Consider the following 26,756-nt stretch of genomic DNA (forward strand, 5'->3'; position numbering starts at 1 on the left):
TGTAATTCTTCCCACCGAACTTTGTTCCATTGTTGCAGCGCCCTCTCTCTCAACTAGTTGAACCAGATTGTTTGCATTCTTGGTATGGTATTCATAGTGAGCTGAATTTCCGATCCATATTCTCTCCATCACAGAGAACACCTTTTTAAATCCACCTCAACCCAGAAGTTGATGCTGCTCTTGACCTTGCCTTCATCATCACCAAACTCAACTTTTGCAACGCATTTCTGGGTAGTCTTCCATTCTCCATCTTCTGTAAACTTCAACTTGTTCAAACCTCTGCTGGTCACATTCAAACTTGAACCTCTATCTCTTTGATATTCCAAACTATTCTTACAAACCATTCTGAAATTTGATCAGGGTAGCCAAAAGCATAACTGCTTTTTGCAGTATTTGACCATTGGGAAACTTAGCATTGATTCTGCTGTAATTCCTACAACAGAGGAGAACTTTTGGTTAGATAAACCAGTTTACATTTCAGATAGATTGGCAGATTTCCCAATCATTGTGAAATATCTTTGAGAGTTTCTGGGGTGTGATTTGAGATTAATCGCTGAAAACCCCAGAGCTTGAAACTGAAACCAGCCTGAGAAGCTCTACTGTTTGTACCAGGAAGAAAATTAATCTTTGTATCATTGCTATTTTCTTTTCAAATGTGATATTATAAATACAGACTTTTTAACAATTATGCACTAACTGCCCGTATCACTAAAAATTGGAAAGGTTTACAGCAATACATCTACTGTATTTTTAAATTTCATTCACATGATGTTAGCGTCACCAAAAAGTCAGCATTTATTGTCCATCCCTAAGTATCCTTCAGAAGGTGGTCGTGAACTAGATTCTTGAATCGCTGTGCTCCATGTAATTTAGATATTCCCGTAATATTGTTAGGGAATTCCAGTATTTTAACTCAGCAACAATGAAGGAACAGTAATATATTTCAAAGTCAGGATGGTGTGTAACTTGGAGGTGGTTCCATACACTTATTGCCTTACCCAGTTAGGTGGCAGAGGTTGTAGATTTAGGAGATACTTGGAAAGTTTCAGCAGTTCAACTTGTAGATGGTACACACAGTAGCCATGGTGCATCAGAGTCAGGAAGTGAATGTTTAAGGTGGTGCACAGTCTGATCTAGCAGGCTTTTTTAGATGGTGTCAAGCTTCTTGAACGTTGTTGGAGTGGCATTCGTCCTGTAAAGTGGAGAGTATCACATCTCATTTCTAACTTGTGCCTTGTTGATGGTGAAAAGTCTTTAAGTCTGAAGAAAGTCACTCACCACTGAATACCCAGTCCCTGACCTGCTCTTGTTGCTCTATTATGTGGCTGGTCTGTTATGTTTCTGGCCAATGTTAAACCTAAGCCAGCGATTAGCAGAGATCGAGAGATTAACAGCAACATAGAAATGAATAATATGAAAATAAGGTATTAATAAAATAAGTAAGTAATTAAAACACATTAAGGATGGCAGGAGAGATGCTGTGTCAAGTCTATAGCATGTGGGAGCTCCTGGATGCTGGTGTGATCCACAACAAACCTGTCTGCAGTATGTATCTGAGGCTCAGGGAGCTTCGGTTCAGAGTCATTGAGTTGGAGGCTAAGCTACAACTACTGCGACACATCAGGGAGGGGGAAAATTACCTGGATGCTTTGTACCAGGAGGCAGTCACATAACTTAGGATAGGATCTAATGTTTTGGTCAACCACCAGGGACAGGATGTTGTGACTGCAAGTGAAATAGGCAAGGAGATCCAAGGGGCACGGTGTCATCCTCTGCAATTGTCCAAATAGGTTTGAAGCTCTCTCAGCTTATTTGGATGAGAGTGGGTCTGCAAAAAGGGATGTAGTGGTGGTAGTAGACAGTAAAGTGAGGCGGATTGACATGCAGCAAAAAGCAAGTGTCCAGATGGCTGTGTTGCCTGCTTGGGGTGCGAGAGTTTAAGACACACAAACATGTGAAATAGGAGCAGAAGTAGATGATCTGCTCAGGATTGGAGAGGAACTTGCAGCAGGAGGGGGAGGATCTGGTTGTTGTGGTCCGTATAGGTACCAATGACACAGGTAGAACCAGGAAAGAGGTTCTGCATTAGAGAGTATGAGGAACTAGACAACTAAGTTTAAAAGGAGAACGTCAAAGGTTATAATCTCTGGATTAACTGAGCCACATACAAATTGTCATTGGGTACATAAAATTAGGGAGGTGAACACATGGCTATAAGACTGATATGGGAAAAGTGGAAGACATAGGGAAGTATCCAGAATGCACCACGCAATGAGCCTAAGCCTCATCAACCAAAGAACCACTGCACCTCCATGAGGTCCCAGACCTTCCATGAGCACTCACGGTGGCAGATATAGTTGAATCGAATGTGAGACCACATCTGGTCCTTGTTGATTCATTCTCAGGATGGTATGAAGTTGACCTCTTGCCCGACATGAGCACCACAATAATTGGAAAGGGTGGAGACACTTTGCTGCTGCAGAGGCCCAGTAGTTTGTCTCCAGGGAGTTCAAGAACTTTGCACACAAATGGGATGTTCAGCACCTCCTCAGAAAATGCCTCTGTGACAATACAAACTTCTACACTACTTAGTCTGTGTAATCTGCCAGGAGACAGTCTATCCTCACCACCACAGAGAATGTTGTCCAGACCAAAACAACGATCCCTATCACCAAGGCTCCAAAGTGGAAAGGAACATGAGGGAAGCCCTCGTGAACAGTGACAAAGAAGGAAAAGATACTATGACTGTGGTGCTCACAGACTCTTCATACTGGAGCAGGGCCGAACAGTTAGAATGCAAACCACACACAGCTATGACAAACTGACAGTGTCCACAGCCATACCCTCCAATCCAAGAGTTACATGGTGGCCTCAAATGGTACTCTATGTTAGGGACCAGCATCATCTGCTACAGCACAGCAAACCAGCACTGCCCATTATTACAGAGGTTGGTTGACACATCAAATCCACAATCTGCATCCCTTCAGCAATGGTGCCCCCTCCTGCTACCAATGAAGCTACTGTGCACACTCCAGGCAGGCCTGATGCTATCCACCATGTGGACAACAACCCAGGTACATCGCAAGCATAGCTAACTGCTGTAATTGTATGCTCTAGGCTGCTGAGCAGACCATGCCCCTAGCTCAAGGACTATGTATTGACTTAGTTGTATATATGTGCTTTTTTAAAAAAAAGATGGGAGAAAGGAAAATGTTTTGTGCCTCAAACTCATGCTCTGCAGTTTAAATATTCAATGTTATGTTACTGCATTCACCATTGTTCTTTGCAATTGAGTATGGATTGTCCCAATTAAAATGGGAAAGATATAGAACGTCTATTTATGTATATATTACCATGACCTGTACACAGGAAGTGACGTGTTGGTAGCATGGAAGTTTTCACCAGTATGGCTATAGGCATGGTGTGTAAGAGCTGCTGAAGATCTTATCGTAAACCGTTTAAATTATAGTCCTTTGTCATCATTCCTGCACAGCCCAACAACTTTACACTCACATAATTTAGTAAATTAACCAATACATTTAAAGTGAAATTGAGGAAAATTTATCTATAAATCCAAGAAGAGGAAATAAAAGGGATTTACTGGAAAGAATATGCAAAGTGGCAGAAATAAATTGAAAGCATACTTAGCAGAACAAAGACACTTGGGAATAATTGCAAAGACAAAAAATTAACAGTAAAAATTCTTCCAGTACTCCGATAGTAAACTGGCAGTCAGAGGTGAGAACTATAAATGGTGCAAAACAGTTTGAACTTAAGGGTGAGTAAATATTTTTAATAACTACTTCCATACCAGCATCAGTGTGAACAACATGCACTCTCATAATAGTAATAACCAAATAAAAAATAATTGCATCCCAAGATTTAAAATAGAAATGGACCATTTGGTTTAACTTGTCTGTGTGAGCATAGAGCCTCCACATGAACAAATTGTTCTGATTGCATTAATGGACACTGTTCTTCAATTCATTCCTCCCATTTTCTGCTTTCATATAAACAAGATCCAAGTTACAGACAAGCTGGAAGAACCCGGAACAAATAAATCTTCAGCTATTTATAATATTTATCTCAGTGTTGAGAAAGACTCGGGAGGGGGTATTGACATTTGCTATGACAAGTCACTGGGCACTGGAGAGAAATACTTGAAGCCTGAATACAAGTTAAAGTACCCATTATTCAAAAACAGTGACAAAATGTACACAAGTAGCAACAGTCCTGTTGGTCTTTAATTTCATGTAAAAAAAAGGTAACAGCGTATCAAGATTACAGTTGAGTACCTGTACAACCATAATCTAACAAACAGTAGTCTGCAGTACCTCAGAAATAGAACCTTCCTGACGAATTCTGTGCCTTTGAAAAAATGATATCATAAGAGGGCTGCAGAAAACTATGCTATGGTGTTTCCAAAAGACATCTGAAAAAATTGTTAAATGAAGGTTATTTATTAAGGTCAAAGCTGTGGGGAAACAGTAAATATTGGGATAAGAAATTGTCTGAAGAGTAGAAGATGATGGGGACTTGTTACAGGGTTATAGCAGGTTGAGAGGATGTAGAGTATTGAATGGGGTATATTGCAACACTCAGTAGTTGGGACCATTTTTGCTTCTAATACACTGTAAACACTCCAAAATCTGAAAACACCAGTTGTCTGGAATTTTTTGAGCTACATTATCCAACTCATGGATTTGCTGCTAGTGGTACTGCAACAACTGGCAAAATAGTGAATGTGATGGCCATATTATTCCAATGGTCATATTTCAATTGAAGATAAGAGTAACATGTTTTAGTGGGAAGACTGCAGGAGAGAGTCACACATCCAGAGGGGCAATTTTTTCACAGACAAGGTGCTGAGTGTCTGGAACAAGCTGTCAGAGGTAGTAATAGAGGCGGGTACAATTTTGTCTTTTAAAAAGCATTCAGACAGTTACATGGGTAAGATGGATATAGAGGGATATGGCCAAATGCGGGCAATTGGGACTAGCTTTGGGGTTTTAAAAAAAAAAGGGCGGCATGGACAAGTTGGGCTGAAGGGCCTGCTTCCATGCTGTAAACATCTATGATTCTCTGACTCTATGGGAGATAAACTATAATGTCGCTTGGACAAATGTGAATTAATTAAGGAAAGCTAGCTTAGATATTTTAAGGAGAAATCATGTTTTTAACTAATTTCATTGAGTTTTACATTGAGATAACAGAGAGAGAGATGCTCAGGAGGTCAGAATTAGGTGAGTGCAGATATCTCAGAGGGTTGTGGGCTGGAGAACATTGTGAAGTTAAGAGGTGAGGCCGTGGAGAGATTTCAAAACAAGAAAGAGAATTTCAAAAACAAAATGTTGTTTGACTGGGAGCCAATGCAGGCAAGCAAGCACAGGTGTGATAGGTGAACAGAACTTGTGCCGAGCTAGTGCACAAAGCAGCAGAGTTTTGGCTAATCTCAAGCTTAAGGATTGTGGAATGAGAGAGAGACCAGCTAGGAGGGCTTTGCAATAGCCTGAGTCTAGAGGTAACACAGGCATAAGAGCATTAGGGATAAGATCAGGCAATGTTAGGGAGGTGGAAAGAGACAGTGTTAGTGATGGCATGAATATGGTCAGAAGCTCACCACAGTGACAAATATGATACCAAAGTTACAACCAGTCTGGTACAGTCTCAGACTGTTGCCTGGGAGAGGGATGGAGTTGATAGCTAGGGAACAGAATTTGGAACATTGACTGAAAACAATGGTTTCAGTCTCCCCAATATTTAATTGGAGGACATTACTGCTCATCCAATACTAGATGTCAGAAAAGCAGTCTGATCATTTAGCTACAGTGGAGGAGTTGAGAGATGTGCTGTTGATGTGAAGCTGGGTGTTGTCAACATATATGTAAAAACTGACATTGTGCTTTTGGATGATGTTACTAAATGGCTGCACGTAAGTGAGAAATAGGAGGAGGGCAATGATAGATCTTTGGACACCAGAGGTAATGGTGTGACAAGAGAAGCCATTAAAGGTGATACTCTGGCTATAATTAGACAGATAAGAATGGAACCAGGTGAGCACAGTCCCACATAACTATGAGGAGGATGGTGTGATCAATTTTATCAAAGGCTACCGACAGGTTGAGAAGGATGACGAGGGATAACCTGCCTTTGTCACGGTCACACAGTATATGGTTTTGCGACTTAGACATTTTGGTACTTTGGCAGAAGTGCAAATCTGATTGGCGGGACTCAAAGATGGAACTCCAAAAGATGTGCATGGATTTGGAAGGTTCAAGGTCTTTGGAGAGGATAGGGAAGGTGGAGATGAGGGGGTAGTTTGCAAAGTTGATGGGGCAAGGATGTTTCTTTTTGAGATAAGTAATGACAGCAGATTTAAAGGAGAGAGGACAATATATGAAGAGAGAGGACTGTTAATAATATCAGTTAATATGGGAATTTGAGAGGGAAGCTGAGAGGTCAGGTGTTTAGTGGGAATAAGATGGATGGAGCAGGAGGGAGAGGTCAGGGACAATATGGTCTCAGAGGATGTATGAGGGGAGATAGGAGAGAAATGGGATGAAGGTGCAAGTTCAGGGCTGGGGGTGGGGTGTAAATTCTCGAAGGTGAGGGGAGAGGTGTTAAAAATATGGTGTGCAATCTTGCAGAAGCTGGGGGTATCCTATGCATTCCACAAAGATCCAAATAGGGAGCAGGTTTAGCAGAGAGCAGGACCTCATACTGCCTTATGTGGTCCAACCAAATATGGCTGGAAGCTCTGTAAATGCATTGATGTCATCAACTTTTTCCCATTTTTTATGTTCTTTCGATTGTATATGCTGTATTACTAACATCAATTTAAGGACAATTCCGCCACCATTCTGTGTACAGCAAAGTACTACAAGAAAATATGCGCAGAGAATAATCCTTCCCACTCTGTTTTGTCGTTATCTCCCGTCATTATGTTGTCTCATTTATAGCGCTTTATTTCTTCCGATTAGGAAAATGCCTCGGAACACTGGGCTTTCCCTAACATCGGCACGCCCACACACATCAGGGAAGGTCAACAGGAAAGGATCTGTCACGTTAAACACGAACTGTTTATGCTAAACTGACAAATGTGTAGTTCATGTAAGGGTTGGCGGCAGCGTTTCGACAGAAAGTGGGGTGGGCTGAAGTTGCATAATAGTGTCGGCTGATGTCTAATAATTTTTTACTCTGTTATCTTTTAAAATCCGGCTTTTAAACTGAATGATGGCGGTTCTGCCCTTACTGCAGCTACCTGTTGGGGTGGGGGGGATAACAACCAAAGCGCCCAAACATTCTTTACATTGGGCATTTCTTGTTATGTAATTTCCATCAAGCATCGATCGCATTTTATTTTGACAATGGGAGCTGGAGAAGGTTTATATGCTTTATATGCAAACTATAATAATGGAAACGTTTTTACATATGATACAACTGATTAGCTCAGTTCCCCCTCCCCCCAATGTCCCTCCCAGGAATGTGTCAGCAAAGCATCCGAGCATACTTTTATCATTATTGCTTAGCAGATATTTTCAATATATCTGCTCCAAATATATTCTCCAAATTCTTACCATGTTTAATAAAACCACACTGTCGAAAAGACCTGTGGTGTGTTTGAAAATTCGACAATTGATTTTTAGTTTTCACAGGTCAGGTCCTGCCAAAGCACCACATAGGGTTTTGGGGTGAGCAAACTCTCGGCGAGCGCCTCCTGTTGGTAGAATGAGGGCTAAATGACAACAATCAACAGCAAAGTTACAGGAGGTGACGGAGCAGAGCCGAAACTTGGCAGTTTTGTTCCCTCATTGGATTCTGAAGCTTGGCAAGTTTTGTAAAGCGACTCAAGGAGCTAACTTACACTCTATCACTGACTGCATTAAAAGCAGCAATTGTATCAATTATGATAGCTGACGCAGTAATATCGAGAGAGAAAAAAACAATGCACAATTACCCGGAGGCAAAAATGAATGGGACCCGTTTCAAATGAGCCTTCCAACATTGTTTAACAGATGTTGTTTGACAGGAAGGGATCACAGACTCTTGTGGATCTGAAATGCAAGCACTGTGAAGTTAGCCAGAATCTCCACATCAAGTTAGCCAGAGTCAACATTCGAGACTTTGAGCCAGCGAGAATATACACCAGTTATTTTAGAAGGCGACTCGAATTCAAATGTTCGACATGTCGATCGCATGCAATCAAAAGAACAATTGACCTTATCGGAGGCTGAGTTGGTGAACCCTTTGCAAGTTGGTGAATATCCATGATGCCCTATCAAACAAAGACCAATCAACAAAAGACATGCACCCAATTTCAAGAGGCAGGCTCAAAATCAAGGAGTTAGAAATGATTTTGTTGTAGGGAAGGAGACTGGCAAAAAGAACCCGTTTTAACGTGTATACTATGAAGATGAGATATGGAGTACACAGAACCTTAAATCTGAGAGAGGTCTGAGTAAAAACTACAGACAATATTTCACCAGTTTGATGAAATAAAAAAGGGCTGAAAAATGCGCAGAACCCCTCGGAGTATCTGCCTGACATGGAATATATATTGTAAAAATCAAATGTTACGTAGATACACTTATGTAGGCAAGTCGAATTGTATCGCACATTCTGCAATTGTCACTTTGAAAGGTTTTGTAATGCATTTTTACAAGATTTATGGATAAGGTATATTTTTGGGAAGAAATGAAATTCGGAACACGGTGACAACCATTGTACAGAACAAACCAAGATTTTAGAATTTACTCGTGATTGTATTTAATTATAGAATATACTTAATCAACCATTCTAAGAACAAGTTAGTGAGATGCACAGTTCATCAGTCTCTTTTATAATTAACATTGTGTAAAGTCTCTAAATGACAGAAGTTCAAGATGCCATTGAGGTTATTATTTATATTCATAAGGTATCTAATATATTTAATTGTACAATAGTTTACATATTTTCCTAATCACGTTCGATTGCACATTGCAGACCTATCAAGTTCTCTCAACCTGTGTAACAGAATATTAACTGTGCTCACCGACCTGCATTGTAAATCTCCTGGTCAATCAACATCTTGATTTTAAAATTCCCGTTGTTATTATCGGATCTCTCCATGGCCCTCCCATCGCTGTCTTTCTGATCTCTTTCAGCTCCTTAACCCTCCAAGGTATCTTCATTCATCCGATTCAGGCCTCTTGTGCACCCTCGATTTTAATCATCCCATCACTGGTAGTCAGTCCTGCAGTTGAGGCCCCAACTCTGGAATTCCCTCCTTACTGACGCTGTATCCCAACACTGGAATTCCCTTACTGACACTGTACCCCAACTCTGGAATTCCCTCCTTACTGACACTGTACCCCAACACTGGAATTCCCTTACTGACACTGTACCCCAACACTGGAATTCCCTTACTGACACTGTACCCCAACACTGGAATTCCCTTACTGACACTGTACCCCAACACTGGAATTCCCTCCTTACTGACACTGTATCCCAACACTGGAATTCCCTTACTGACACTGTACCTCAACTCTGGAATTCCCTCCTTACTGACACTGTACCCCAACACTGGAATTCCCTCCTTACTGACACTGTACCCCAACACTGGAATTCCCTCCTTACTGACACTGTACCCCAACACTGGAATTCCCTCCTTACTGACACTGTACCCCAACACTGGAATTCCCTTACTGACACTGTACCCCAACACTGGAATTCCCTTACTGACACTGTACCCCAACTCTGGAATTCCCTCCTTACTGACACTGTACCCCAACACTGGAATTCCCTTACTGACACTGTACCCCAACACTGGAATTCCCTTACTGACACTGTACCCCAACACTGGAATTCCCTTACTGACACTGTACCCCAACACTGGAATTCCCTCCTTACTGACACTGTAACCCAACACTGGAATTCCCTTACTGACACTGTACCCCAACTCTGGAATTCCCTCCTTACTGACACTGTACCCCAACACTGGAATTCCCTTACTGACACTGTACCCCAACACTGGAATTCCCTTACTGACACTGTACCCCAACACTGGAATTCCCTTACTGACACTGTACCCCAACACTGGAATTCCCTCCTTACTGACACTGTATCCCAACACTGGAATTCCCTTACTGACACTGTACCCCAACTCTGGAATTCCCTTACTGACACTGTACCCCAACTCTGGAATTCCCTCCTTACTGACACTGTACCCCAACACTGGAATTCCCTTACTGACACTGTACCCCAACTCTGGAATTCCCTCCTTACTGACACTGTATCCCAACACTGGAATTCCCTTACTGACACTGTACCTCAACTCTGGAATTCCCTCCTTACTGACACTGTACCCCAACACTGGAATTCCCTCCTTACTGACACTGTACCCCAACACTGGAATTCCCTTACTGACACTGTACCCCAACACTGGAATTCCCTTACTGACACTGTACCCCAACACTGGAATTCCCTTACTGACACTGTACCCCAACTCTGGAATTCCCTCCTTACTGACACTGTACCCCAACACTGGAATTCCCTCCTTACTGACACTGTACCCCAACACTGGAATTCCCTTACTGACACTGTACCCCAACACTGGAATTCCCTTACTGACACTGTACCCCAACACTGGAATTCCCTCCTTACTGACACTTTACCCCAACTCTGGAATTCCCTCCTTACTGACACTTTACCCCAACACTGGAATTCCCTCCTTACTGACACTGTATCCCAACACTGGAATTCCCTCCTTACTGACACTGTATCCCAACACTGGAATTCCCTTACTGACACTGTACCCCAACACTGGAATTCCCTTACTGACACTGTACCCCAACACTGGAATTCCCTCCTTACTGACACTGTACCCCAACTCTGGAATTCCCTCCTTACTGACACTGTATCCCAACACTGGAATTCCCTCCTTACTGACACTGTATCCCAACACTGGAATTCCCTTACTGACACTGTACCTCAACTCTGGAATTCCCTCCTTACTGACACTGTACCCCAACACTGGAATTCCCTCCTTACTGACACTGTACCCCAACACTGGAATTCCCTCCTTACTGACACTGTACCCCAACACTGGAATTCCCTCCTTACTGACACTGTACCCCAACACTGGAATTCCCTTACTGACACTGTACCCCAACACTGGAATTCCCTTACTGACACTGTACCCCAACTCTGGAATTCCCTCCTTACTGACACTGTACCCCAACACTGGAATTCCCTTACTGACACTGTACCCCAACACTGGAATTCCCTTACTGACACTGTACCCCAACACTGGAATTCCCTTACTGACACTGTACCCCAACACTGGAATTCCCTCCTTACTGACACTGTAACCCAACACTGGAATTCCCTTACTGACACTGTACCCCAACTCTGGAATTCCCTCCTTACTGACACTGTACCCCAACACTGGAATTCCCTTACTGACACTGTACCCCAACACTGGAATTCCCTTACTGACACTGTACCCCAACACTGGAATTCCCTTACTGACACTGTACCCCAACACTGGAATTCCCTCCTTACTGACACTGTATCCCAACACTGGAATTCCCTTACTGACACTGTACCCCAACTCTGGAATTCCCTTACTGACACTGTACCCCAACTCTGGAATTCCCTCCTTACTGACACTGTACCCCAACACTGGAATTCCCTTACTGACACTGTACCCCAACTCTGGAATTCCCTCCTTACTGACACTGTATCCCAACACTGGAATTCCCTTACTGACACTGTACCTCAACTCTGGAATTCCCTCCTTACTGACACTGTACCCCAACACTGGAATTCCCTCCTTACTGACACTGTACCCCAACACTGGAATTCCCTTACTGACACTGTACCCCAACACTGGAATTCCCTTACTGACACTGTACCCCAACACTGGAATTCCCTTACTGACACTGTACCCCAACTCTGGAATTCCCTCCTTACTGACACTGTACCCCAACACTGGAATTCCCTCCTTACTGACACTGTACCCCAACACTGGAATTCCCTTACTGACACTGTACCCCAACACTGGAATTCCCTTACTGACACTGTACCCCAACACTGGAATTCCCTCCTTACTGACACTTTACCCCAACTCTGGAATTCCCTCCTTACTGACACTTTACCCCAACACTGGAATTCCCTCCTTACTGACACTGTATCCCAACACTGGAATTCCCTCCTTACTGACACTGTATCCCAACACTGGAATTCCCTTACTGACACTGTACCCCAACACTGGAATTCCCTTACTGACACTGTACCCCAACACTGGAATTCCCTCCTTACTGACACTGTACCCCAACTCTGGAATTCCCTCCTTACTGACACTGTATCCCAACACTGGAATTCCCTCCTTACTGACACTTTACCCCAACTCTGGAATTCCCTCCTTACTGACACTTTACCCCAACACTGGAATTCCCTCCTTACTGACACTTTACCCCAACTCTGGAATTCCCTCCTTACTGACACTTTACCCCAACACTGGAATTCCCTCCTTACTGACACTGTATCCCAACACTGGAATTCCCTTACTGACACTGTACCCCAACACTGGAATTCCCTCCTTACTGACACTGTATCCCAACACTGGAATTCCCTTACTGACACTGTACCCCAACACTGGAATTCCCTTACTGACACTGTACCCCAACACTGGAATTCCCTCCTTACTGACACTGTACCCCAACTCTGGAATTCCCTCCTTACTGACACTGTACCCCAACACTGGAATTCCCTCCTTACTGACACTGTACCCCAACTCTGGAATTCCCTCCTTACTGACACTGTACCCCAACACTGGAATTCCCTCCTTACTGACACTGTACCCCAACTCTGGAATTCCCTCCTTACTGACACTGTACCTCAACTCTGGAATTCCCTCCTTACTGACACTGTACCTCGCCTTTTTCTCCTTTGAGATGCTACCTAAAACGCTTTGACAAATCACCTGACCGACTATCCCATTTCGTGGCTGTGTCATACTTTATTCTATAATGCTCCCGAGAATCGCCTTGGGATATTTTTTCAGTTGAAACGTGCTTTACGGTATACATATAAATAATAAACACGGAAAATGCTGAAAATGCTCAACAGGTTAGGTACCAAATGTGGAGAGAAACAGAGTTTACATTTCAAGTAGACCACTCTCTAAGTGGACAATATGAATAGTTGTTGGACACCACTCAGAATTGAACGATCCAAATGTGTGTGCATTTTGCAATTTATGTCACTTGATGACCAGTACCATCCACGACTTGACTTAAGGCGTGTCTTGAAATGTGAGCATATTACATAACGAAAATACAAAAGAAAGGAACCAAATATTTTCCCAAACGATATGGAAAACACATTTTGAAGCATAATTCAGCAGTGGCAGCAGATTTGCAGCAACGCCATTTTTCAGCCGCACTGAACTCTTTTGGACTAGCCTCGCCCTCATGTCGTACCGCCTTTTTTGTAAAAATTAAAAAAATCCATCTGATGGACTGAGGCATGTCAGCCGGCTCACTGTTCTCTTGTGTTTGGCTACGCTTTCTTTTTCCTCTTCTCCTCCCCTTTGGGCTATTCCCGCCCACCCAGGAGTTCAGACAGCTCTGCTAGCAGCAGTTTCCAAATGTATAATACCAACAGTGTCCCAACCTGAAGTAAACTTTTTTTTTGGTGGAAGAATCCCCCCCCCACTCCTTGCTTCAGCGAGGACAAAAGATAAACAGAAGTTGTTTTTTGTTATTGTTGTCTGACCTCACATTGCTCGCAGCCCTCCATGCCGTGGCCGTGGTGAGGCGGCAGTGAGGCTGTTGAGGGAAGGCTGCAGAGCCCGGCTCCCTCTGGGTCGCCTGAGGTATCTTCTTCTCGCTCCTCATTTGTTTTCTTTTTTGTTTAAACCGAGTTGTGTTGTTTTCCGGGAGACATCGGTCTGGGCTCCATCATGGCGGGGTGCTGCCTGTCCGAAGAAGATAAAGAGTCTCAGCGAATAAACGCCGAAATCGAGAGACAACTGCGGAGAGACAAGAGAGACGCCCGAAGGGAACTCAAACTGCTCCTACTGGGTGAGTGACTGAAGTATTCCAGCTGCAGGGAGAGATTTGCTGAGTTATTCACATTGTATCAATGGGCTTAAATTGCAGAAACATTGCAATTCAGTCCCGCGACTCAAAGCAAAAGCTTTCGGGTTAGACACAAACTTCAATTCTCTTGTCAGTGGCCTCTTGTTACTCGAGCACTTTTTTTTGGTGAAAGTTATTGATCTTCCGGTGCGTCGGCATGTTAGTGTTTTCCAATCGGTTTTTACAGGCCTGAATCCCTTTTTTACTTTCCTCCTTTGGTCCCCCCTCTCCCTTAACGTCCAGAAAGCAAACTAAAATACCACAATAAATAATCCGAATTAAAGGTGCAGTTTGCTTTAAAAAGTATTTTTTTTAAAATAAGCAAGTGGCACTTTATGTGGTGGCAGTTGTTTCTGCAGAGTGGTTTGCTGGACACTGTGTGGAACTGAAGTTTGTTAAAGTTGGCGGCCTGTTCTCGCCTCCTGTAATTTAATCCTCAGGTGGAAGTGGAATGTGAGAGAAGGTGGATGTGTTGGTCCGGCTTGTGTAGGCACTCTGACTTATTTTTTTTAAGTCTTGGGTCTCAATAAAGTCGCTATTTATCCTCCAGCTAATGGTTATTAACATTTTTTTCATGAGATAAGTTTGGAGTTATTACAGACGAGTCAGTTTACTACTCAGCATTCTTTATGTTCTAACCAGGACAGGTGTTTGTCTACACTCTTGAACCAACCTCTGTAACTTTGGCTTTCGTCCCCCACGTTGTTTTGAGATGTTGTTATAACTTCTTGTCAATATCGCTGACAATCAGACGAGTCTCTTTCAACTTGTATTTATTCCAGAGCTTCACTCACTGGACAAACAGGCTGGGTGTGGCGATGTGCTTAGTAGCCACATAATGGTTTCCTTGATTTCGTTATCTAACTTTTAAAGTTGCTTTCGTTTTTTATTGCAGTCTCTTGAAATAGTCCGTGTGTTTTGCATTGTATTTTAAAAATCTTTTTGGTTTCAAATTTTGTTACCCTTTTGTTTACTCAATGTGCTCTGTCATCTTCTTCACCCTCCCGAATCTTTCTTTTTAGCTTAAGGGGTTCTTATTTAATTCAGCCTGTTTTTTAATTCAATCCTTGTGGGTTGAAGAAAGTTTTTCATCACTTGGCAGAGCAGCTTGCATTTATTTGCTTATTTCCTCTGGTAATTAGATGCAATGAAACCTGCTCAAATTGGAAGAAGTAGATTTGCCTTATTGAATTAGGACCTCTGGCTTCATACATTTTTTTGCGATTTTCCACCCCTCAATTATTTAGCTGAGGTTTGAAACTAGCATTTTGATCAAAATTTTTTTTAAAAGGCCCTTGGTGTGTTTATATTACAATCATAAGCTCTGCAAGTGGGTCAGCTGCTTGGATTAGACAGCCCAGGATGATTCTAAATTCTGTCTAAGGTCTGCACCGAGTCGGCCAAACTCGCTAAGTGTGAACCGGGGTATGCTACAGTTATCCCCATGTTTTTGGGTTTGGGATAAGGTTGTCAGTCTTCCTGGATTGTCCTTGAATCTCCAGAATTTTAAGATTAATCTCTCAGACACTACTGAGCATTCTGGGAGAACACTTAAACAATTAAAAATAAATTGGAAATGTTTGGGAGTAGTAATTGGAGAAAGATGTTTGACAGTCAAAAATCACCCATTTGGATCACAGTCTGTTTGCTTTTCAAAAAGCATGAGGAAGCAGTGCATCATGAGAATGAATGCATCGGAGAACCTTTGGAAGCTTGAGGTTGTGTGGTGAAACCTCCAGCATTATATTTGAGTTGGTGACCCTGATCTTCCAGCCTCAGCTGCACTATCCTGCCCACTCCCAATATGCCTTGATTCCATGAAAGACCAAAAGTCGATCTACTTCAGCTTTAAATATATCCAACAAACCCTGCTGAAAATGTATGTGTCAGGCTTGAGCCATGTTGCATGGCTCCTGTGATGTTATAACCAATGGACTTCCCTGCCCATGAAATAAGGTCATTCATAGATATCCTAATCTGATGCTAATGGATTGCATCCTGGGGTGGAGTAAATGCCCTCAATTGACATAAAAAGTAGAAAGGAAAGCATTATCATTTAATTTAGTATCACATAATTTCCGTAATATAGCAGTTTCATGCAGTCTCTTGGAAGATGCATTAAATAGAAGTAAAGAAGGTAAGTGGGAATAATAGCTTGAGTGCAGGTTAACATTTGTCTCTCTCCTACACTGCTGTTTGTTTTTTGACAGTATAAACCAGGGTATGATAATTGATTGCATGTCCACTCTTTGTATGAAGCATGTGATGAGATCTCTTGAGGGCATTCAGTACATGGGGAAGAAAAAGCAAGGAGGCGCCAAGGCAATTGTGTTTAGCTTGCATTTAGGGAAAGTCAGTCATGTGGTCTGCAAGTTCAGTTGAGGAAGAATATTTTAATTATGTATTGCTATATTCAAAGTTTTTTGTCAGGTGCAGCAAGAATGGTATAATTTTGCAGAAGCTGATTATCCAGAGGAAATGTTCCCCCACTCGCATTGTATTTTTGGAAAGAAAAGTACAAAAAAAATAAATTTTCAGCCTGTTTTTCTTAGTTTGTGTTTTCCAAATATTGGGTTTATAGTCTTGGCGACATCAGTTATATTGTTTCTTAATTCTCTTGTTGAAGAAAGAAAATAATATTCTGATTGAGATGCTGTCTTTATTGGCTTAGATCCACTTTTTTTAGCCATCAACCTGTAAACTGAGAGCATCTGGACAGCTCAATAACTTTATTCAGTGTGTAGCAGAGTCATTCAGATATGGTAAGTTGAATGTGTATTGGACACAATTGAATGTAAAATGCAGGTAATTAATTTCAAAGGTTAGTGCTTAGTGTACAAAATAACATTGCAGGCTGGATAAATTCCACTTGGTCAGAGCACATAGTTTCAACCACTAACATCAGTTGTAAGAAGAATATATGCTACTTACCCGTTTATGTTTAAATTAGTCAAAATGTTTTCAATTTTTGAACTGTAGTCATATCCTGAGTGATCCAGTTTTTTCTTGAGTGATGTGGGTTTTGTGTGTCCCTGGCTACTGGTGATCTGCATTTTTTTTTACCTGATTGTATCACATGAGATAATTGATGAGTAATCTCTTGTCATAAATATTTTTATTTCTGCAAAGAATTTTAACTTACTATTTTTTTTTTGGTTTTATGTATATATTTAAGAAAGTTGGCAGTCATTGAAGAAAGGATCAAGCTCTGTTATTAACTGACTCCAGCACAAATCTGTTTAGGTTCAAATGGTTTTCGATGGCGTATTTTGATGTTTACATTGATAATATCACCTGTTATCTCAATACTGACACCACGCCTATTGAATGAGGTAGCTTTTCATTTTGATACAAAACGTTCTTATTTGTGAAGTTAAATTTATAGAATCTACAATGAATTGAACATACAACGCAAACTATTATTCAAAATACGGAACCCAAAAAATCTGTCCATGTCATTTAAGGTTTATATAGCACCTTTAACATAATGATAGGTCTCCAGGTTCTTCACAGGAGCACAATCTCATTTTATTTAATAAATTATATATTGCAATTGCATAATGTCCTGAATAAAATATGTATGAGTGGATGGAATTCTGCGGAAATTGTTTTTAACATGAGAATAGCCACAAAGAAGGTAACTTTAGGCAAATTAAAAGTGTCTGCCAAGTTCTACATAATCGTAAATCGATAATGTGTAAAAAAAAATTCTGCTCACCTATTCAAAAAATGCTTCCACAGATTGCACAATTAAAATTATATATATATCGTGGCTGTTGGTAGATCTTGAGCCTTCATTAACATGTACAGAATTTTTGAGTTATGTATTTTGAATAATAGTTTATGTTGCATGTTCAATTTATAGTAGATTCTATAAATTTAATTCCATGAATGAGAATGTTTTTTATTAGAATAAATAATGAACTCATTATATAAGTGTGGTGTCTCTATTGGGATGACACAGATGTGAGCCTAGGGTTTTATTTTTGAACTCTGCCATTTACCTTGTAACAGGAGTTAAACTAATAGTTCTCATATTCCCGTACATGGGTATGACCTGTAATCACCAACCATGTAACTGCACGAGACTTCAGATGCATGCTTTGTGTCATGATGGTAAATGGAGTACAAGTGTAAAGATCAGCATCATGCATTGATGTAGTGTGAATAACTTGGGAAAAACATCTTAAAACATTTCACAGACATGAGGAAATAGGATGCCAAGGCAAAGGGGGCGAGATTAGGAAGTGTGACTAAAACTTAGTGATTTGAAGTGGGTTTTAACTAGAATCTTAAACGAAAAGAGCCAAGTGGTGAGATGAATGGAGTTTGAGATTGGGACCTGTTATTTAAGGCACGGCTACCAATGGTGGAAGTTCTGAGTTGTGGGATATAATGCATAACAGACCTGAGTCAGGGGAATAGACAGTTTGGAAGAGGGAGGTGTTGTAGATCTGAAGGATGTTATAGCCATAGGTAAGGGTAAGGCCATGGAAGGTCTAAGATGCGCAGAAGAATTTTAAATTGATCAGAACATTATGTCACAGAGTACAGAATAATGGGTGAACATGACTTCATGTGGGAAAGCATGTGGGATATTTTTTGATAAAATGTAGTTGCTAACATGGTAGTAGATGGGACGCTGCCCAGGAAATCATCAGAATAATTAAGTTCAAAGGAGGTAGATGTTTGAAAAGGTTTCAATGGCAGTTGAACTGTAATAGAGGCAGGCAATATAATGAAAGTGCTTACGGCCTTTGATAGGAGATCAGAAATTTGGGGTCAAAATGGAATGCCAATGTTCCAATCTCTTGCCCAGCTTGTTTTGATTATCATGGAAGGGGATGGTGTTAGTGCAGAAGGAATAATGTTTGCAATCGGCCTGGAGTCAGTAGCTTTACCGTTAAAGGTTAGTAGGGAAAGTTAAGCGTCGGCCGAAGTTGGATGTCACAAGCCACTCAACAACCCTAGGGAAATAGGCAGTGGGGGAATGCAATGGCAGAGATGTAGAGCTGGGTGTTGCTGACGTGAATCTCTACTCCTTGTCAGGAGAAAGGAGAAAGTTAAAATATAGTTTATGGTAGACTTGGTCTAATTTTATTTATTGTTAGATCAATGTATTTTTTATGTCTCAGTTAATCTTGGATTCCTGAATTGGGAAAAAAGTTGTAACAAGTATTTGTAGGAAATAAATCTGTGTCTTCAGATGTAGTGTCGTGCATGGCTAAGTATGCTTTGGCAAAATGGGAGAAAGTGTTTATGTATTGAGAGTTTATTGTTTTTTCAGTTCTCATAACATTGAGGTTAGTTTTTTGATGTGTTAAAGCTGTTTTAATGTGAAAGAAAAATTTGGCACAGTTGAGGGATTGAAATTCATTTCATACTTTGATATAGTTTAGCATAAATCTGCAACTTTAATTTGAATTCATTTAATTATATTTAATTATTTTAAACAACTCTGCAAATTACACCAGCTACATATTTTCTTCCCCCCCCCCCCCCCCCCCCTCTCCATTAGTTTGTTGAGCCATTGAAAATGTGAAGTAGATTTACAGAAATTAATCAGAGTAACTGGCTTGAGTTCTCAGTGATAGGGTTGTGGGAGTCTGTCCCAGGAATGGGCCAAGCTACTTCCGTCGCCCATAATATATTTCCTAGTGGGATGCAAAATCAACAGGCATTGAAAGTCTTTAAAATTAACCCTATAATTAATAGGAAAGACAATGGGAGTGTAATTGGTCTTTCCTGATCGTGTAAAATGGGTGATAAAATATTGACCTCTGCACCTCACTTAATTTTATTTTCCATTGATGTCACCATGTAGAATTTTTAAGCTTATCCCCATTGCAAGCTGGGTAAAATAATGCATTGATTCAGAGGCTTGGATTGAGAAATTAGAGTTCAAATCCCACCCTGGCAGTTTGAGAATTTAGTTTTTTTATTGTTTAAAATAGGTCTGGTGTCAAAAGACTGGCATGAGTGAAAGTGATTAAAGCTGTAAAACACAACTGGTTTACGAATGTCCTTTTTTAGGAAGGAAACTTGGCATCCTCACCCACTCTGCCCTACATTTGACTTCAGCCCCACACTAGTTGACTCTTAACTGCTGTCTGAGGTTGCCTAGGAAGCTATAACGAACGGTAGGCCTCCATTACTGCAGAGCCAAAGTTCTGCAACTTACTATGATGAAAGTGAGGAGGTGTGGGATAGAGGGAAAGTTGGCCGATTGGATAGGTAACTGGCTGTCTGATCGGAGACAGAGGGTGGTGGTGGATGGAAAATTTTCGGATTGGAGGCAGGTTGCTAGCGGAGTGCCGCAGGGATCAGTGCTTGGTCCTCTGCTCTTTGTGATTTTTATTAATGACTTAGAGGAGGGGGCTGAAGGGTGGATCAGTAAATTTGCTGATGACACCAAGATTGGTGGAGTAGTGGATGAGGTGGAGGGCTGTTGTAGGCTGCAAAGAGACATAGATAGGATGCAAAGCTGGGCTGAAAAATGGCAAATGGTGTTTAACCCTGATAAATGTGAGGTGATTCATTTTGGTAGGACTAATTTAAATGTGGATTACAGGGTCAAGGGTAGGGTTCTGAAGACTGTGGAGGAACAGAGAGATCTTGGGGTCCATATCCACAGATCTCTAAAGGTTGCCACTCAAGTGGATAGAGCTGTGAAGAAGGCCTATAGTGTGTTAGCTTTTATTAACAGGGGGTTGGAGTTTAAGAGCCGTGGGGTTATGCTGCAACTGTACAGGACCTTGGTGAGACCACATTTGGAATATTGTGTGCAGTTCTGGTCACCTCACTATAAGAAGGATGTGGAAGCGCTGGAAAGAGTGCAGAGGAGATTTACCAGGATGCTGCCTGCTTTGGAGGGTAAGTCTTATGAGGAAAGGTTGAGGGAGCTAGGGCTGTTCTCTCTGGAGCGGAGGAGGCTGAGGGGAGACTTAATAGAGGTTTATAAAATGATGAAGGGGATAGATAGAGTGAACGTTCAAAGACTATTTCCTCGGGTGGATGGAGCTATTACAAGGGGGCATAACTATAGGGTTCGTGGTGGGAGATACAGGAAGGATATCAGAGGTAGGTTCTTTACGCAGAGAGTGGTTGGGGTGTGGAATGGACTGCCTGCAGTGATAATGGAGTCAGACACTTTAGGAACATTTAAGCGGTTATTGGATAGGCACATGGAGCACACCAGGATGATAGGGAGTGGGATAACTTGATCTTGGTTTCAGATAAAGCTCGGCACAACATCGTGGGCCGAAGGGCCTGTTCTGTGCTGTACTATTCTATGTTCTATGTACTATCAAAATACATTTGGCTTCAGCTTCACTACATAGAATATGTTTCAAGAAGGCAGCCCAACACCATAATCTCAAGGCAAGTAGGGTTTCTGTAGGAAGTATATTGATTAGGTAAGATGGTTGGGGTGGTCCATTTTGAGCACAAAGGGCGGTAGAGTGGTTAGCGCTGCTGCCACACAGTGCCAGGTACCTGTGTGTGATTCCCGGTTTGGGTCACTCTCTGTGTGGAGTCTGCACATTCTCCCCATGTCTGCATGGGTTCCCTCCGAGTGCTCCGGTTTCCTCCCGCAGTCTGAAAGACGTGCTGGTTAGGTACATCGGCCATGCTAAATTCTCCCTCAGTGTACCCGAGTGTAGCGACTAGGGGCTTTTCATAGTAACTTTATTGCAGTGTTAATGTAAATCTACTTGTGACACTAATAAAAAAAATATTGACTGGTTCATCCAAAAATGGTCTTTTTCTGTGCTGCAAATGCTAAATAACTGATGCCCTTGCAATTAACACCCATGTTAAAAGAACAAAAATTCTAATACTAGTCCAAAAGCCTCTTTAATTATAGGTCAAGTATTCTTTATTGTTATGGCTCAGGTTAGAAACTCCAAAGTGTTTTATGAAGCCCGCCTGAATCCTAAGTTTTGCATTTTGAATTTGGCTAGGAAAAGCATGTGATGTTTCACTTTAGGTATGATTCAAGTGACCCACTAAAGGGGCTTTTATCAAACAAAGTTTATTTAAGAATATAGTTAACATGTATAGTAAGAAAATTAGCAAGGACATTTATCAATTACAAACAAATCATGATAATGTATAACCCTTTAATGAATACATATATAAAAGCTGTCCCAATCAAGACCAAAACCTCCCATAGACACAGACCCTTTTCACAGGTTTAACATAGCATAGGCTAATGCTCACGTGATACTGGGATCAAGGCCGTTAGTTGAATTCTGCAGTCAAATGCTCTTGAGGCTCAGAACAAGACAAGACAGCTTCCCAAAACACCAGACTCTAGTCCAGCCCCCAACAACAGCAGATTTTCACCCTTCAGGAAAATAACTTCTTGTTCTCAACTACCGTAGAGAATTTTCAAAACACCAGGGAGAGAGGGAAAACACTTCTTTTTAGCTTGCTGTCCCTTCTAAAACCCAACTGCAGCTCAGAACTGAAAATTAAACCTTAAACTTACTGGGGGGAGAAACCTGTCCAAAAACACATGACCACCCTCCTAACAATGCAAGATCATGAAACAAAGCCCAGAGTGTAAACAACCCCATTTAGACCACTTAAGTAGAAATAAAAAGACACATCATAGTCAGCCAACAACAATGCATCACTCACTGAAGCTGTGAGCTAAGAAACCACTGAAGCTGTGAACTGCAGAAATCATATTTTTAAAAAAACCTTTCACATCACATTAGCCAAAATCCGCTGTTGATCGTGTTTGAATTTCAGATAATTTTGGTTTTTGGATACTGCATGTAAACCTACATTACAATATCCTAAGCCTTGGCTAGCTATAGTCTGAAGTAAATAAAATGGCTAGGAAAGTAAGATGTATCGTTGAATGATAAATACAGAATACCTGTAATTTTCTTTTTGACACGCTCACCACAAAAATCGCATGGTGAACAACTAGACTTCCCCTGTAGAAAGTGTAGTTTTGCGATGTATTTTTGGATTTATGTGTAAAGGGTACTTGACCTATATTGGGTTAGGTTTAGTCCAAAGTATGCGAGAGGAAATACGTTATTGATTCGTTTTTCTGATGGTAGGCATTATTTTTCAGTGAAAAGTGGGAGACTATTTTTGGCAGATTTTTCTTTTTTTTTCACTGGATGTGGGCGTCACATATAGGCCAGATTTCCTTCCCTAAAGGACATTAGCGAACCAGACTGGTTTCTATGATGGCTGATTTATAGTTTCATGATCACTATTTCTGAGACAAATTTTATATTCTAGATTTATTAACTGAATTCAAATTCCACTAGCTGCTGTGGTGGGATTTGGACCTGTGTTTGTAGAGCATTAGGTTGGGTCTTTGGATTACTAGATTAGCAATATGCCACTGTCTCTCTGCTCATAATCCTTTTGAAGATGTCCAAATGGAGGCCTGAAGTTTTGCTTCAAATTATGAGTCAATTGATGAACACTAGGGCAAAGGTCATGTGACACTGTAATACGGTACTGATGGCATGTATTTGTAGTGTAGATAATCTTTTAGATTTCACAAAGCAAGAGCAAAATTTGACTATGATTTTACTATGTTGCAGTGAACACATTAGATCTTATTTGAACTCATTTGTTTTAATTAACTTTATTTGTTTTTACATCCATGGTAACTCTTGAGAACGGATCTCAAAATAGTTATGGGTAAAGATGACCATTTGATTTTAAAGTTTCCAGAATAACAAATCTATTGTATCAATGAGTATCAAACAGTTTTTCTTTTCAGAACAATTCTAGTGTCCTGGTCTTAACCATTATTCTGGCAGCTAGACATAGCTGTTAATCTCACTCTGCATAAAGAATTTCTTCTTGGTCCCAAATTTGCTCTTTTACAAATTTAACCTCTTGTACTTTTGACTTGGAATATCCAAGCATACCTTGTAGTTAACCTTCTGAAAAGTTATTATAAGTTTGTCCTTCCTACTTCTTTTTGCCCATGTATTTATTTATTTATGTACTGCGTAATGTAGTATTTTATTATTTTGTCATGTTTGAAATAAATAAAACTATCACAACAAAGATATTTTGTGTAAGTTATAAAGTTTACTCAACACATCTCATTGAGACTGAGGAGTTCAAGGTAATGGATTCCATAGCTCATTCCTTACTGCTTGTTGAGTTTTCCATGCCTTCATAAAACTAAAACTGATGCAGTGCTCTAGAAATAGTCTGAACATTTGTGTAGTTTGTGTGCCTTCTGGGATTTAAACCCCAATTGGTTTGGCAATATACCTTGGCATTCAATTTGTTTTATTTGTTGGCACATAGCACAGCAGCACATTTAATAAAATTGGAATGAACAGAGATGATTAGCGCTCTGGACACGATGATTGACTCAGCCAACATCTTTTTCCCCTTTTGGCAAGTTTTGCCTCAGCCATGTAACACACATGCCTCTGTTCTGTTTCTAAAATTGAGTTCCATGCACTTGTCTAAACTGAACCTTATTTGAAACTGGCCAAGGTGCAAGTGCTGTTGGTCATCCTGTCGCTCCACTCCTCTCCCATTTGTTGTCATCTACAAATTTAACTACTTTACTCCAAACTGTGAATGCATGTCATCTACCTATACCATGCAACAGTACTCTATGAAAGCAAGACCTTGGAAGCTGTGCAAGGAACCTAGATTAGCTGTCATATTTTTATTGACACCAATTGTCACTGGAGCTTTATTGTCTCACATTATCATCCAGAAATGTCTGTAAAGACAATGGTGCACAGTCAAAGGTGTGCAGCTTGTTGAAGAAGCTTAAACCCACTGCAGATCAGTGGCTAAATTCCCAGGTTTGGAAAGCATGACTTGGTCATTGTCCTAAAGGGTAACGGGAAAGATTTGTTGTGATTGCCATCAAATATTTACATAGTATGAACAACCATCGTCTTTGTGACCTCACTTTTAACCTACAATCTCAAAGCCACAACCTAGTGTCCTCAAAAAGTGCATAAAAAGCATGCAATCACTCCACACATTCACATATCTTGAGCCAAACAACACAGTAAATGTAACCAATACAGTATTAAATGTATGAAATACACATCATCAGTGCTGATGGTTTACAGAATATTCTGTCTTCCTCTGATCCCAGCGAAGATACCAGTCTTTATTAACACTGACCTTGTCTTTTTTTGACCTTCCATTTTACTGGAGTCAATTGCGGAGGGGGGAGGGGGGGGCGGTTGGGAGGAGGAGAAGGAGAAGAATCTTTCCACTAATTGGACTCATACCTAGCACAGAGGAAGATGATTGTGGCTATTGGATGTCAGTCATCTCAGTTCCAGGACATCACTGCAAGAGTTCCTCGAGCTGTCCTAGGCCCAACCATCTTCAGCTGTTTCATCAATGACCTTCCTTCTACCATAAGGCCAGAAGTGGGGATGTTTGCATCCAGCACTATTCACAACTCTTCATACTGAAGTAATCCACGTCCAAATGCATGAGACCTGAACAATATCCAGGCTTAGGCTGACAAGTGGCAAGTAACATTGATGGAACACAAGTGCTAGGCAATGACTACCTCCAGCAAGCGAGAATCTAACCATTGCTCCATGACATTCAATGGCACTCCCATCACTGAATCCCCCACTATCAATACCCTGGGAGTTACCATTGACCAGCAACTGAACCCGACTAGCCATATAAATACTGTGGCTACAAGAGCAAGTTAGATACTTGGAATACTATGATGGGTGACTCACCTCTTGATTCTCCAAAGTTTGTCCACCATCTACAAAGCACCAGTCAAAAGTGTGATGGAATACTCTCCCTTTGCCTGGATGAATGCAGCTCTAACAACGCTCAAGAAGCTTGACACCATCCAGAATAAAACAGTCTGCTTGATTGGCACCTCATCCACAAACATTCACTCCCTCCACCACCGAGTGTCAACAGTCTGTACCATCTACAAGATGCACTGCAGAAACTGCTCAAGGCCCTTTAGGCAGCACTTTTCAAACCCATGACCGCTATCACCTCGGAGGACAAGGGCAGCAGAAACATGGGAGCACCACCATCTTCCCCTCCAAACCACTCACCATCCTGACTTGGAAAATTTTCACTGTTCCTTCACTGTCGCTGGGTCAAAATCCTCAAACTCCCAAACAGCAATGTGGGTGCAACTGCACCTCAAGAAAGCAGCTCACCACCACGTTCCTGTGAATAAATGAAAAAGATTGGTAGGAAGTATATTTTATGATGCAAAATTGATTCTGCTCATTTCACTCTAACCCCTCATTACACCTATTGGAATGTGGTGACATTTGTAAAAAGGGAAGACCATAACTGAGGTTGATAGTAACTCCACTAATGCTGACATTACTCTTATGTTAATTTGTTTTTTTCATTTCCAGTTCTGTCCATTTTAATAGCTATGTGATGTCTATTTCTTCAAAATCGCACCTTCTTGTCACTATCCTTGGCCCTTCATCAATCATGTCGGCATCCTCTGTTGAGCATTTTCTTATGTATAGGAGATGTATACCAGGTCTCTCCCAAAAAAAGAATGAGGAAATAGCAGAGGCATTTTGTGTCTGGCGTTCTCCAAGGCGGCCTTCGCGACACACGACAGCGCAGAGTCGCTGAGCAGAAACTGATAGCCAAGTTCCG

The 26,756-nt window shown here is 41.3% G+C and overlaps 1 protein-coding gene across 1 annotated transcript in view; it reads left to right on the forward strand.

Moving 5' to 3' along the window:
• The first annotated feature begins 13,488 nt into the window (after positions 1-13,488).
• The window catches only part of LOC144494922 (guanine nucleotide-binding protein subunit alpha-14), a 150,481-nt gene continuing 137,213 nt past the window's right edge, over positions 13,489-26,756 (forward strand). Inside the window, exon 1 of the mRNA XM_078214527.1 lies at positions 13,489-14,066. Within this exon, the coding sequence (XP_078070653.1) occupies positions 13,946-14,066 (121 nt within the window). The 5' untranslated portion in view covers positions 13,489-13,945. The remainder of the gene's footprint in view (positions 14,067-26,756) is intronic.

The sequence above is a fragment of the Mustelus asterias genome, chromosome 6 (genome assembly GCF_964213995.1).
Source record: "Mustelus asterias chromosome 6, sMusAst1.hap1.1, whole genome shotgun sequence".
Taxonomy (NCBI): Eukaryota; Metazoa; Chordata; class Chondrichthyes; order Carcharhiniformes; family Triakidae; genus Mustelus; species Mustelus asterias.